The sequence below is a fragment of the Erinaceus europaeus genome, chromosome 4, assembly GCF_950295315.1.
Source record: "Erinaceus europaeus chromosome 4, mEriEur2.1, whole genome shotgun sequence".
NCBI classification, from domain to species: Eukaryota; Metazoa; Chordata; class Mammalia; order Eulipotyphla; family Erinaceidae; genus Erinaceus; species Erinaceus europaeus.
This window is the reverse complement of record NC_080165.1, coordinates 24,625,630-24,640,708: the sequence shown is the minus strand read 5'-3', so window position 1 is coordinate 24,640,708 and position 15,079 is coordinate 24,625,630. Positions and strand designations below refer to the sequence as shown.

Below are 15,079 nucleotides of genomic sequence, written 5' to 3'. Positions count from 1 at the left end.
TAACTATGAAAATAAAAAGTGGGGAGTCGGGCTGTAGCGCAGTGGGTTAAGCGCAGGTGGCGCAAAGCACAAGGACCGGCCTAAGGATCCCGGTTCGAACCCCGGCTCCCCACCTGCAGGGGAGTCGCTTCACAGGCGGTGAAGCAGGTCTGCAGGTGTCTATCTTTCTCTCCTCCTCTCTGTCTTCCCCTCCTCTCTCCATTTCTCTCTGTCCTATCCAACAACGACAACAACAATAATAACTACAACAATAAAACAACAAGGGCAACAAAAGGGAATAAATAAATACAATAAATATTAAAAAAAAAAAAAAAAAAGAAAGAATGGGTCCATGCTCCCAGAGGGATAGAGAATGGGAAAGCTACTGGGGAGGGGGTGGGATATGGAGATTGGGTGGTGGGAATTGTGTGGAATTGTACCCCTCCTACCCTATGGTTTTGTTAATTAATCCTTTCTTAAATTAAAAAAAAAAAAAAGAAAAGAAAGAAAGAAAATAAAAAAGTAATTTTGGATAGAGACAGAAAAATTGAGAGGGAAGGGGGAGAGAGACACCTGCATCCCTCCTTCACCACTCATGAAGCTTCCCTGCCCCAAGCAGGTATGTGTGTGGGGGCCCTGGGGCTTGAATGTGTGCATTCAACTAGGTGCACCATGCAGGACCTGTCTCCTCAAAAATGAAGGTTTTGACATTCTTTTTTTTTGGCCTCCATGGTTAATGGGAATCCACTGCTCCTGGAGGCCACCCCCCACCCCCCTTTATTGGACAGGACAGAGAGGAACAGAGGAGGGGGAGGTAGGGAGAAAGATGGGCAAATACAGATCTGCTTTGCCTCTTTGCAGGTAGGGGCCAGGGTGCCTCAAACCTGGATCCTTGTGACTAGTAATATGTGGGCTTAACAGGGTGTGCTACCTCCTGGCCCCCAGGTTTTGACATCTTTAAGTGTTGGGGGGGGGAAAAAGGAAAAGTGTTTACATCTGTGCTCTCGTTGCTGGTGTTTTCCTCACGTTTTCTTTCTTCTTCTTCCTGTTCTAGTTCCTTAATGCTCTCTTCCAGAACATTGGGCCAGAAGTCACCCTCAAAGTAAGGCAATTCCTTTGCACTTGTTAATCGATCTTCAGTAGCTTGTTTAAAAATATCCTGTGAAAATATCCATGTATAAATAGGAATTTCTATAAAACATGTAGACATAGTTAACTAATATAAAGAACTTGAGGAATAAAGTATCTTCAAAAAGGTGGGAAACATTTGTTGTTATAAATAAAGGTTTGTCTAAAGAAATTATGTCTCGTTTTATCTTCTATGAGAATAGTTATCTGTCTTTATATAACCAAACTGCAAATTGTCTTGCTAGTGGTCATAGGCTTCATCCATCACTCATTCCAGAGTGATGTGAGGCATGGCTGCCTTCTACCCAACATTCTATAGTCTGAGATGCTATGTACAAAACTATCCATATTCAGATAACTGAAAACTGTATGACCATTGAGTGGCTTACTATCTGCTTAGGGAAATAACTAGTTGATGCCTTCCTACTCCCAACTAAAAACAGGAAGAATCTTAGGAAGTATATTGTGTTCATGGCTATTAAGAATATAATAAAAGCAGCCCAGAGGTAGCGGAAGTGGATAAAGCATTAGACTCTCAATCATGAGGTCAATCCTTAGCATTACATGTGCCATACTGGTGCTCTGGCTTTCTCTCATAAATCTAAAAATATATACATGTATTTAATTTGTAGCATCTTTAAAATAAAGATTTGCTGATCTCATAATCTGAAAGCCCAATTTTCATTATTTTGATAAACTTTAAAAAAAAAACCCACTAAAATGAAAGTTTAAATGGATCAAGTTCTATTACTCCCCTTCACCTACTCCTCCTGACCTTATAGTCATGGACAATTCGCTCAGATGCAGCCTTATCAAGCATCTTTTTGTACCACTCTTGGAGTCTCTTGGGTTTGGGTATCTTCTGGTCAGGAGGATGGCAATGGAAGATATAGTCGTCTCCCTCACTTGGGGGACATGCCCAAATATGACCTGTTGTATATCTTAAAACACAAAGAGAAGAAACATTCAAGTGAAAAGATCATACATTTTAAAAAGAATGCAAAACTTAAAGCCAGAAGGTGGAGCCAGTACCCCTCAAAGCTAACAAATGCATAATCATTCTCATGTAAAATTCCTTAGCCAGAGTAAGGCATAATGCACAGCACCATGGCGCATCTCACAGGTCTTGGAGGTCATGGAGAAATGCTGTAAATTTCAAACACAGAGGGGAATGTCTAGTTAGGAACAAAAAACCCCAGAACAAAACATCCACATGTGCACCTAATGGTCCAGTGAAAACTGCAGTATAAAGAAAAATATATTTCAAGGTGGTGAATGAAAAACAGATGAGAAATAGAGAAAGAGAGACCTGAAGCACTGCTTCACTGCTTGCAGAGGGGACTGGGAACATGACCCAGCTCCTGGAATATGGTAACGTGTGCTCAACGACATGTGCCACCACCTGGCCCAAATGAAAAGCAGATTAAAAGTAAGAACCTGTAAGGTGAGATGATTAGCACGCAAGCATATATATGTATACCTTGAAGGTATCCAGCCTTGTCAATATTACCTTGCTTTTGATTTTGATACTCAGATATAAAACCAGTGGTCCAGGAGGTGGTTAACCAGTGGATAAAGCTTTGAACTCTTAAGCATGAAGTCCTGAATTTGATCCCCAGCAATATATGTACCAAGTGATGTCTGTTTCTTTTCTCTCTCTACTCCTATCTTTCTCATTAATATATATAAATATTTAAATGGTAATGCAAACAGACTCTCATGCCTGAAGCTCCAAAGTCCCCAGGTTCAATCCCCTGCACCACCATAAGCCAGAGTTGAGCAGTGCTCTGTTAAAAAAAAAAAACTAGACAGGAATATATGCAACTAAGATAGATAGATATAGATATACCCACTTTCCTACTGAAAACATTTTGCATTAAGTCCACAACAAAACTGAGAAAATTTTGCATATTTCAAGATGTATCTCACCATAACACCAAAGTCACTGTTATTAAACACAGCATTTATTATCAGTATTCTTACCCTAATTTCTTGACATATTCTAAATATCCAATAAGAATCTCATGATAGACGGCAGTCCTTAAGCATTTAGGGCGGAAGAAATGAACACTATCGAGGTATGATATGTATACTCTCCTACATAAAACAGGGAGAAAAACAACAGTCAAATCACAGGTTTTATTTATGTGACTAGACACATATTATCTGTATTCTTTGCTTACTACTTTTTTTTCCTTTTCTTTTGCCACCAGGTTTATCACTTGAGGCTTTGTGCTGGCACTATGAATCTCTGCTCCCAGTGGTTATTTTTCCCTTTTTCATCTTTTTTTTTTTTTCTATTTTATTTGATAGAACAGAGAAAATTTGAAAGGAAAGGAGAGACAGGGAGAAAGATAGATACCTGTAGACCCTTTTCACCACTTGCAAAGTGTCCCTGCTGCAGGTGGAGAGCAGGGGCTCAAACCTGGGTCCTTATGTGGATCCTTTGTGCTTCACCAGGTGCACTACTGACTAGCCCCTCCCCTCCTTACTTTTCATCCACTGCTTCTGGTGGCCGTTTTCCCCTTCCACCCCCAACCCTTTTTTATCTATCAGACACGATAAAACAGTAAAAATAGATGGAAAGAGAAAAGACAGACATACCTACTTCACCACTTGTGAAGTGACCCTCTGCAGGTGGGGAGCAGGGACTCCACCTAGGTCCTTGTGCATGATAAGGTGGCCCCCCCATGAAATTTTTAATGAGCCTATAACTCTATATTAGTCTCTAAGTATCTAGTAGTGCTTGAAACATGTGAATCAAATATATTCTGCCAACATCTTACTCTGCTCTTCACATTATTTTAGACATAAAATCCCAATTACACCCAACCCCATTTGCATGATATTCCTTCACATACCTTTCAGCAAAATATTTATCAACACAATTTAGACTTAAAGCCATTACCTGAAAAGTAGTGAGTTTGTTTCCCATTCTCAACTGCAGGCTACTCATTGCTACCACTTTCCTTATAATAATTATGATTACAGAAGAGTATTTTAACTTCAATATTATAAGTGAGAGTTTGAATTTCTAAACCAAGAAAATCATATTCTCTCTCTCTCTCTCTGCATTATAACAACAGACTCCAATGCAAATTGGAGGTAGCCTCATATTAAGTTGTACCTTTGGTTGGGTGGAGGACAGTCAGAGCCATACTCTTGAACATGCATTCCAAAGAAGCACAAATCAACACCGTCAATCTCTTCAAAGGCAAAGAGGGCTTTGGTTCGATAAGGAAATGATTCTGCCATCTCTCCACTATCTACAAACCTACACAATTCAGATTGGAGGGAAAACCACAATGTCTCATTCAGATTAGATTCAGCAACAGTGTGTGAATAATTGGCTCTACAGAGAGAAGAAACAATTACTAGATACCTTGCTTTCATGCCTGGTTTGACTTCTACAGTTTTGTCAGAAGCATGAACTACTCGAACAGTGACCTCTCCTGATTCTGGGTGATTTTGTCGCCTCAAAAATTCATTTACACGATTTTCCAAAAAAGTGCCAAGTCTGGTAGGAGGCAACCCTAGGCAAACAAGGTACAAATGTATCACCGCCAGTCTTAAGGTTCAATATCAAGCCTAATGTCCAGTTTATCAATTAGAATATATAACTTCCTGGATTTTATTAAAAGTTAGTGAAGTAGTTATTTAAAACCAAAAAAAAATTTTTTGGAGGTCCCATTAACAAATGTCTCAGATATGGAAAAATAACCTGCAGTGCACAATTCCTGATTCCTGGAAAACCTTTCTTTAGTTCTAATGAATTTCACACCATAAAGTACATTATAGTTCAACTTTAAATGAATTAAGTTTGGTACCAGGAATCTAACTCAGAGCACCTCTCTAGTGCTTCTGTGGTGCCCCCTAATATGTCAATACTGAGGTGCTACCTAGCCATAAATATTTTAAATGAGGCTGAAACATAATAATTCATTCTGAATAGTTTATTCTTTTTTTATTCCTTTTTTATTTTTATTTACTATTGGATAGAGAGACAAGAGAGAAATTGAGAGGGGATGGGGAGGTAGAGAAGGAGAGAGAAAGACACCTGCAGCCCTGCTTCACCACCCATGAAGCTTTCCCTCCGCAGGCGGCCTGAACCTGGGTCCTTGATGGTTTATTCCTAACTATACTTTAGCAGTGTTTTGTCAAGATTTACCTGTAAAAGAATGAAAAATGTAAAAGAATGAAACTTACTTTTAGCAGAAAACTTGTTTTCTTTATTAGTTCGTGCAGTTTTCTTTAAACAGCCATCACAGACAAATCTAAAATGTAAATCAGGATGTTGTTTATATAACTTATTTTTTGGAGGGAGGGAGCCAAAAACAAGAGCACTGCTTATTAGTTCTGGTATATAGCAGTGACACTGAATTATCTTCCCAGCCTGAGTAACACATAAGATCTCTTATGTATGAAGTTAAAATTGAAGAGTAACCAGAGAAAACATTTTAAAAATTCACTCCCATTAACTTTTTATTTATTTAAATTTTAATTTATAAAAAGGAAACACTTGACAAAACCATAGAAGGGTATAATTCCACACAATTCCCACCAGCAGAACTCCGTATCCCACCCCCTTCTGATAGCTTTCCTATTCTTTGTCCCTCTGGGAGCCGGACCTAAGGTCACTGTGGGATGCAGAGCAAGGTCTCACCCATGCAATTTCAATGCTCCATCTAACTTTTAGATAGGTGAAACTAGAAGAGAAAAAAGAGAGAGGAAACCACTATAGTTCCGTCTATAAGTGCTGTAGTAGTGCTGTGCTTAAAACCTAGTTAGTGGGTATCACAGTATGACCTATCTTTTCAAACCAATATTCACTTATTTTAATGAGAGTCCATCACATTACTCATTTTTGTCAAGGGTTAAACCTGGGATCTCTGGGGCCTCAGCTATGCAAGCTGGTGTGCTATACTATCTCCCAGGCCTAGAAATATTTCTGGGAGTCAGGCGGTAGCGCAGCGGATTAAGCTCAGGTGGCACAAAGTGCAAGGACCAGTTTAAGGATCCATGTTTGAGCCCCCGGCTCCCCACCTGCAGGGGAGCCGCTTCACAGGCGGTGAAACAGGTCTGCAGGTGTCTTGTCTTTCTCTGCCCATCTTTGTCTTCCCTTCCTCTCTCCATTTCTCTCTGTCCTATTATCCAACAACAATGACATCAATAACAACAGCAATAATAACAACAACAAGGGCAACAAAAGGGAAAATAAATAATAATGAAAAATAAAAAAACTACAGGGGCAACAAAAGGAAATAAATACATATTAAAAAAAGAAATATTTCTAAATATCAAAAACTATAACCAACACACAAAGACTTGAAATAATTAAAAACTGAAGAAAGTAACCTAACTGAAAGGCAAAAATGTAGAAATGAAGAAATAAAGGTAACAGGTCAGTGAGATAGCATACTGGTTATATGCTCCTGGATTCCAGGCCCAACTGCCTGCATAGCCATACCCCATAACTGAGTAGTGCTCTGGTAAAAATAATGAAAAAAGTACAGATTGTGATACTTATTGGATAGTTAGTCAAAAACTGAGAGGGAAGGGGGTGAAAGAAAGGGAGAGAGACAGAGATACACATGCAGCAAGCACTGCTTCACCACTTGCAAAGTTTTCCCCCTGGAGGTGGGAATTGGGGGCTCGAACCAGGGTCCTTGAACATGTGTGTTCAACTAGATGCAACACAAAAGTACAGATTAAAAGTGGGTAGTTTTCTTGTTTGTTTTTAAACCACATGAAAAGCTGTATAATATTGCAGGAATGTTAAACTGTGCTGATGGGAGATAGCATAATGGTTATTAAAAATAATAATAATAAAAATAAAATAAATAAATCATGCCCCAAGGCTCCAAGGTCCTATGCTCAACCCAGAGGTGAACAGTGTTCTGGTCTTTCATTAAAATAAAATATTAAAAAAACAAAAATAATCCAAATGAGTACCTACAGACTTAAAAGTGAATTTACATTAGTACTCATCAACTAGGTCACTAATCTCAAGTTGCAAGAGTCACTCAGTCTCCCTGTTTTATTTTTCCTTGCTGTTGTTTGCTTTTTAACGGCTTTATTCAAAACTACCAAAACCTGAAAGCCACCCCCCCCCCCAACAGAACACTGCTCAGCTCTGGCTTATGGTGGTGCAAGGGGATTTAACCTGGGATTTCTGAGCCTCAGGCACGAGTCTCTTTGCATATTATTATGCTATCTACCCCTACCCTCCTAATGTGTTCATAACCACTAAGTATTTAAGGAATGCACTAAAAAGATACATATAAAGATCAATTAGTTCAAATTTCTAAAGATTTGGTGCTAAGGCCTGAACTCAAGCCCCTGTACATGGGAAGGATGCCATCACTGACCTATGTTCTTGACCCTAATGGAAACAGGTGACTAGCCTCATCTTTCCTGTGATGTCCAAACCAACATCAACCATCAGTATAAGAAGGGTCAGGGAAATAGCATACCAGACCTCCAGAAACACCAAATTCAATCCCCAGCACCCCCCTATGCCAGAGCTTAATCCTTTGGTCTCTCTTTCCCTCCCACTCTCATGAAAAAAAATTTAAAAAGTGACACATTATCAGTCATTGATAATTTACAGCTTTGATAAAGATGTGGAGAATAATCAGTCTTATTAAAATCTGTCATTTGTGAGCTAATGGCCATGTAGCTTACTATCATAGCCATGTAATTTATTGCTACCCTCCTTGCTTAGATAAGATCCCAAGCAGTGTAACATTCACAGTTATGACACTTTCTCAGATGTAGAAGAAGCATACACCTTGCTTTCCGCTACTTCCTTCCTTTTAAAGATTCATTTATTTATAAATGCAAGGGGTGGGGGTGGGGAACGGGACTAGAACTTCAATCTAGTATATGTGAATTTGAGAGCTCATGCTTGAGAGTCCATCATTTTATCCTCTGTGCCACCTATCAGGCTGTTACAGTTTGACTAATTTTTCTAGTGCAGTATTTAGTTATCTTTATTTATGGGAGATAGCCAGCCAGAAATTGAGAGGAAAGGGTGTGATAGGGAGAGAGACAGACACCTGCAACAACGCTTCACCACTTGCAAAGCTTTCCCTCTGCGGGTGAGGACTAGGAGGCTTCAACTGAGTCCCTTGCACACTGTAACTTACATTCAAGCAGGTGTGCTACCACCCAGCCTCTCTAGTGCACTATTTAACAAAAAGAAGCATTTTAACTGCATCTATACAACCTCTGTGCCAGTTCCCAACTGCTAAAGATTTTATTGCTACTGAGGAATTTTTAAAAAAGTGTTTACTTTTGGGGTTGGGTAGACAGCATAATGGAACTGCAGAAGACTTGCATGCCTGAGGCTCTAAGGTCCCAGGTTCAATCCCTAACACCACTATAAGCCAGAGCTGAGCAGTGCTCTTTTCTCTTTGTAGATCTCTCATTCCAATATTTAAATTTTCTTACTTTTTTGTTGTGTGTGTAGAGCTGGGGCCTCAACTCAAGCATGTCTAATTTCACCTTTTTGAGTGGCTCTTTCAATCATTCAAGTAGAGAAAAAGAGAGAGGAGAGACACCATATCACCTCCTATGTAGTGCTGGAGCTAAAAATTGGACTGTTCATATGACAATGCATTCCACTGCCAGGTGAACTATCTCTTTAGTTCTAGCATTTCTGACTATGAAGATTATGAAAACTGTGTGGGGGTAGGTAGAATATATAGTGATTTACACTCACCCAGTCGGCCAGATGATTTCATGATGAAGAACACATATCTGATGCATCTTCCTTCCACACTCTGTACATTCAACAAACCTAAAAACACAAAGTCAGAAATTCAAGATTAAATTCAAACCTTTAACCAGTAGAACTTGCCAATAGTTTCCAGTTTCAGACAATTCTAAAGAAGGCCATGATCATATCTAAACTTAACACACACATAATTTTTCTGTCTCTAGGGTTATTGCTGGGGATTGGTGCCTGCACGACGAGTACACTGCTCCTGGAGGCTACTTTTCCCCTTTTGTTGCCCTTGTTTTATCATTGTAGTTATTATTATTGTTGTTGTTAATATTGTTGTTAGATAGGACAGAGAGAAATTGAGAGGGGAGGACAGAGGGGGAGAGAAGATAAGACACCTGCAGACCTGCTTCACCACCTGTGAAGCAACCCTCCTCCCTGCAGGTGGGAAGCAGGGGCTTGAACCCAGATCCTTAAGGTGGTCCTTGTGCTTTGTGCTACATGTGCATAACCCGCTATGCTACCGTCAGACCCCCACACATTTTTTTTTTTAAACCAGAGCACTGCTCACCTCTAGCTTATGATGACACTGAGGGGATTAATCCTGGGACCTCGAAGCCTCAGGCATGAGTGTCTCTCTTTTCATAACCATTCTGCTATCTCCCTCATCCTCCACCCCACACGCAGTTTTTAACCAGAACCTAGGACCTTTTGTATGAAACTCCTGTACTCTACCCTCTGTGATATCTTCCTGTCCCATTTTTGTTCTTTTAGTTTTTTAAATATTTATTCCCTTTTGTTGCCCTTGTTTTATTGTTGTAGTTATTATTGATATCCTTGTTGTTGGACAGGACAGGGAGACATGGAGAGAGGAGGGGAAGACAGAGATGGGGAGAGAAAGATAGACACCTGCAGACCTGCTTCACCACTTGTAAAGCGGCTCCCTTGCAGGTGGGGAGCTGGGGGCTTGGACTGGGATCCTTACGCCGGTCCTTGCACTTTGTGCAACGTGTGCTTAACCCGCTGCGCTACCGCCTGACTCCCTCCTTTTAGTTTTTTTTTTTTTTAAGATTTTATTTATTAATGAGAAAGTAGGAGAAAGAACCAGACATCACTCTGGCACATGTGCTGCCGGGGATCGAACTCAGGACCTCATGCTTGAGAGTCCAAAAGCTTTATCACTGTGCCACCTCTCAGACCACCTCCTTTTAGTTTTAAAAACATTTTTAGTGGTGGATCAAATTTCAAAAGCAATGAAGTTCATACCAAAGACTTAAAAACTGATACATAACTGGTGAACAAATAACAAGTGAGAGAATTATTTTAACCTCGAAATGAGTCTGATAACATCCTGTTAACTCTAGAAATGCCTAGAGCATGGGGTCACCCCCCCCCCCCCCACACACACACACACTACACTTTCAATGCAGAGGATGAGGACTTCCAGAGTGGAGCTATATTTAGTCAATAAAAGTTGGCTCTTCCACCAGAAACAATTATTACAACAAAATTAATCACCAAATTTCATCAGAGAAGAGCTGGGATTTCTGGTCAAGAGAAAAGTATCACTATCTGAAGGGTGGTGATTGTGTATGGACAGTGGGAATAGGTGAGGGAGAAAAGGACTCAAGGAGAAAGGTGGCAGATGTGTGTCAAATCTATGGGCAGATTTCAAGGGTCTGCATGGAAGCACATGGAAGGGACCACATGGCCTAAATAAAGGAGCTAGGTACTTGTTTAGAGCTATAGAAGCCACAAGCTTCTGAGAAAACCCCAGAGAATCAGAGAAACCCTGGAACTGAACAATGTATCCTTATGGCATCAAACTCTTAAGGTGTCCCAGCAGCCACTGACCCTAGTGATCAGGGTCAAACTACCCTGCAGGCAAGAAAAGTCGTTGACTCACAGCAGATTCCTACTTTTAGGAACTAGTTCTGGAAGAGAAGGCCTGGCATTTCTCCCCACGTAACGCCAGACTAGGGCTCTTTTAAAAAACTATTTATTTATTTTTAAATATTTATTTATTTATTTCCTTTTGTTGCCCTTGTTTTGTTGCAGTTATTATTGTTATTGATGTCATCATTGTTGGATAGGACAGAGAAAAATGGAGAGAGGAGGGGAAGATAAAGAGGGGGAAAGATAGACACCTGCAGACCTGCTTCACCGCTTGTGAAGCGACTCCCCTGCAGGTAGGGAGCTGGGGGCTCGAACTGGGATTCTTAGGCCGGTCCTTGTGCTTTGCGCCACATGTGCTTAACCCACTGTGCTACCGCCCGACTCCCTAGGGCTCTGTTTAAAGGACATCAGGCACCATATTATGTCACTTCTTCAAAGCTCCTCCCTTCCCTCTGCAACTCATACAAAGCAGATTCCAGTACCACCTGTGGCCAAAGTAGGAAAATGATGGCTCTGCAGAACTAAGACGAGGACTAGAAACTGAATGATGCATATCCAGAAGATTTACTAGACAAAGAATTTAGGACATATATTGTCAGGGAACTAGATGAAATACAAAGTTCTCAATTAATTATAGAGAAATGGATTAAGAAAGAAGTCAATAATCTAAAATATTCACTTGATAGGAAAATTTAAAACTTGAAATCAAGAGTTATAGGGTATGAAGGACACTTTGAATGCATTCCAGTTTCAAGTAGCAAGTCAAGGAAGTGGACTTAACCCATGGAGAAGAGAGAACATCAGAAACAGAAGACAAGCTGGCCACACCCTTAGACTTCAAAGCAGGAGGAGAAAAAAAGGCTTAGGAAAAATGAGGCAACTCTTCAAGAGATTGAAGACTCCATTAGAAAAGCAAATCAGAATTATAGGGGTCTCAGGAGAGAAAAAGGAAACAGAAATTATATTCAAAGAAGTAACAGAAAACTTTCTGAGACTATAATCCAGAAAACTAACTTGGCATAAAGTCAGGATGTGAATCTTCTAGAAGCAGAAAGAAACCCCAATTCAAAGTGGAAATACACCCCTACACCAAGACACATCATTTGAAACTATCAAAAGTCAAGAACAAAGAAAAACTTTTACAAGCTGCTATGGAAAAGAAGAATGTGATTTATAAAGACAGCATAGTCAGACTTGAGTCATATTTTTGGGTAGGAACAATGAAGGATAGAAGAGAATGAAGTGATATATTTAGGTTTTAAAAAACAACTACCGTGTGGGAGGTGGTGCAGTGGATAATGCATTGGACTCTCAAGCATGAGGTCCTGAGTTCAATCCCCAGCAGCACATGTACCAGAATGATGCCTTTATATATCTCTCCTCCTTTCTCATTAATAAATAAAATATTAAAAAAAAAACAACTACCAGACATGCATACTTTACCCTCCAAGACTGACTACTATTCAAATATGAAGGAGCAATCAAAAACAGTACCAGAACAAACAAAAACTAGTTTGCCATTACCAGGCCTGCCTTGCAAGAGTTACTGAGAGGCAAGCCACAGAAAAGGAAACAAGAAGGAACATTCAACTCTCAACAAGATACACAACAAAACAGACCTAGAAAGACAAGCCAAAGAATCATGAGATGACTTTAAAGCATGAAAAGGGAAGAAGATATGGACAGAGGATGCTTAAGCAAAGAATAGTGAGACAAGAATAGTTTTAAAAGGGATCCAGGAAGTAGCGCAGCAGGTTAAGCGCACATGGCGCAAAGCCCAAGGACCAGTGTAAGGACCCCGGTTCGAGACCCCGGCTCCCCACATGCAGGGGAGTCGCTTCACAGATGGGTGAAGCAGGTCTGCAGGTGTCTTATCTTTCTCTCCCCATGTCTTCCCCTCCTCTCATCATTTCTCTCTGTTCTATCCAACAACGACAACATCAACAGCAATAATAACCACAACAAGGCTACAACAAGGGCAACAAAAGGGGCGGGGAATGGCCTCTAGGAACAGTGAATTCATGCTGCAGGCACTGAGCTCCAGCAATAACCCTGGAGGCAAAAGCACAAGGGCATACTTAAGTATTCCCATTCAAGCCCCAGGGTGGGGAGTCGCTTCACAGGTGGTGAAACAGGTCTGCAGGTGTCTTTCTCTCCCCCTCTCTGTCTTCCCCTCCTCTCTCCATTTCTCTCCGTCCTAACAATGATGACATCAATAATAATAATAACTACAACAGCAAAAAACAAGGGCAACAAAAAGGAAAATAAATAAATATTAAGAAAAGATCATTCTGTGTGTATATATATATATGTATATATATATACACATATGTACAGTACTTTTAACACATTTACATGTATACAGTCTTCTTTTTTACGTGATGCCATTTTCTGTCTACTACTTTTTAATAATTTTTTCCCTCATGCTATCATATATAATACCTTGAGGTTCTTTAATTTGATATTTGTGTTCTAGGATTCTTGCTGCTATAGTTTATATCTGTTATCACATGACTTATGTTTCTTTGAAAGACAACTACCAGATGGTTTTATTCATATGCACAGTATAAAGAACTGAAGCACAAGCTTGTTAAAAAGAAAAAAAAAGTAGTCAAACTCTTGCTAAGACTTTGTGAAAACTAAAATGTTCATCTTTGGGAGTGAGGGAGAGCTGGGGAGAGGTGGAGGGGAGAGCACAGAACTGTGGTGGCGGGTGCTGTGTAAAACATCTATCATCTTACGGTCTTGTAAACTACTATTAAATCACTGAAAAGAAAATTTAAAGAAAAATGCAACATGGATGGATGGATTACATGGCACCAAGCAGAGGTAGCCTTGGTGGGTCTATTAAACAAAATGCCAGGCTGAGTTGTGAAACGTAAATAAAAATTAACTGTAGGGTAGACTTGCTTTCAAATATACCATCTATGTTATATAGATTTATTTAGACTGTGCAAGCCAAGAAAATGAAAGGAGGAGGAAGATCAAAGTGAACGAATTATTTAAAAAGGGGAACTACTTACAGTTCAGGATCCAGTGTGTCATTTTTTCTCTTGGAAAACTGTTCTTTATTTATTGTACTAAGGAGAAAAGAGGGACAACAGTAAGAAACGCGCGAATATATAAAGATAAGCAATCTGACCCAGCTCTAATGCCAATACAGCAAGTCTCATTCTATAGCTACATCTTTTATTTTTACCTTTTTTACTGATTTAATTATGAATGACAAATAGGTACAATTCCCACCACCAGAGTTTTCCATGCCACCCTTCTATTGGAAGCTTTCCCTTTTTTTTTTTTTTGCTTCCAGGGTTATCTCTGCGGCTCGGTGCCTGCACCGCGAATCCACTGCTCCTGGAGGCTATTCCCCCCTTTTGTTGCCCCCCTTTTTTAAAATCATGTTGTGGTTATTATTATTATTGTTATTGATGCCATTGTTGTTGGATAGGACAGAAAGAAATGGAGAGAGGTGGGGAAGACAGACGGGAAGAGAAATGTAAGACACCTGCAGACCTGCTTCACTGCTTGCGAATCGACCCCCCCTTGCAGGTGGGGAGCCAGGGGCTCAAACTGGGATCCTTACGCTGGTCCTTGTGCTTTGCGTGCTTTTGTTAGTCCTTGTGAGCTTAACCCGCTGTGCTACCGCCTGACTCCCAGTTACATCTTTTTTTAAAATATATTTTTCTTTTTTTTTTTTTACTATCTTTATTTACTTATTGGATAGAGACAGTCATAAATCAAGCAGAAGGGAGAGACAGAGAGGGAAAGAGACAGAAAGACACACCTGCAATCTTGCTTTACCATTCGCAAAGCTTTCCCTCTGCAGGTGGGGACTAGGGGCTTGAACCTGGGTCCTTGCACATTCCATTTTGTTGCCCTTGTTGCCATTGATGTTGTTGGATAGGACAGAGAGAAATTGAGAGAGGAAGGAAGGCAGGGAGAAGGGAGAGAAAGATACCTGCAGACCTGCTTCACCTCTTGTGAAGTGACCCCCACCTATGTAGGTGGGGAGTTGGGGGCTCGAACAGGGATCCTTGAGCCAGTCCTTGTGCTTCACGCCACATGCACTTAACCCGCTTGACCTCCCCAGTTACATCTTTTAATAACATACTGAGAACATATGAAACAAATATAGCCTTGGCTTATGCAAAATGCACATTACCATAAAGGAATCTTTCATTTTTTAAAAGAACCTTACAACAAATCTATTTATCTATTTCTCCCTATAGGACATGGAAATCACATGAACCCAGGAAGAACTAGAGACATGAGTTCATTCTGTATCTTTTTTCCATCACTGCCAACCATTTCTCATGTTAGATATACTTTTTTTTATTTTGCCTCCAGGGT

General features: G+C 40.2%; 1 protein-coding gene across 1 annotated transcript in view; it reads right to left on the bottom strand.

Annotated features, from left to right (window-relative positions):
* EP300 (E1A binding protein p300) overlaps window positions 1-15,079 on the bottom strand; it is a 108,766-nt gene that overhangs the window by 12,410 nt on the left and 81,277 nt on the right. The window contains exons 21-28 of the mRNA XM_007523412.3: window positions 13,753-13,809; window positions 8,831-8,908; window positions 5,314-5,381; window positions 4,490-4,640; window positions 4,235-4,381; window positions 3,091-3,204; window positions 1,883-2,048; window positions 974-1,138 (exon numbers count right to left, since the gene is read on the bottom strand). Coding sequence (XP_007523474.1) covers window positions 974-1,138; window positions 1,883-2,048; window positions 3,091-3,204; window positions 4,235-4,381; window positions 4,490-4,640; window positions 5,314-5,381; window positions 8,831-8,908; window positions 13,753-13,809 — 946 coding nt within the window. The remainder of the gene's footprint in view (window positions 1-973; window positions 1,139-1,882; window positions 2,049-3,090; window positions 3,205-4,234; window positions 4,382-4,489; window positions 4,641-5,313; window positions 5,382-8,830; window positions 8,909-13,752; window positions 13,810-15,079) is intronic.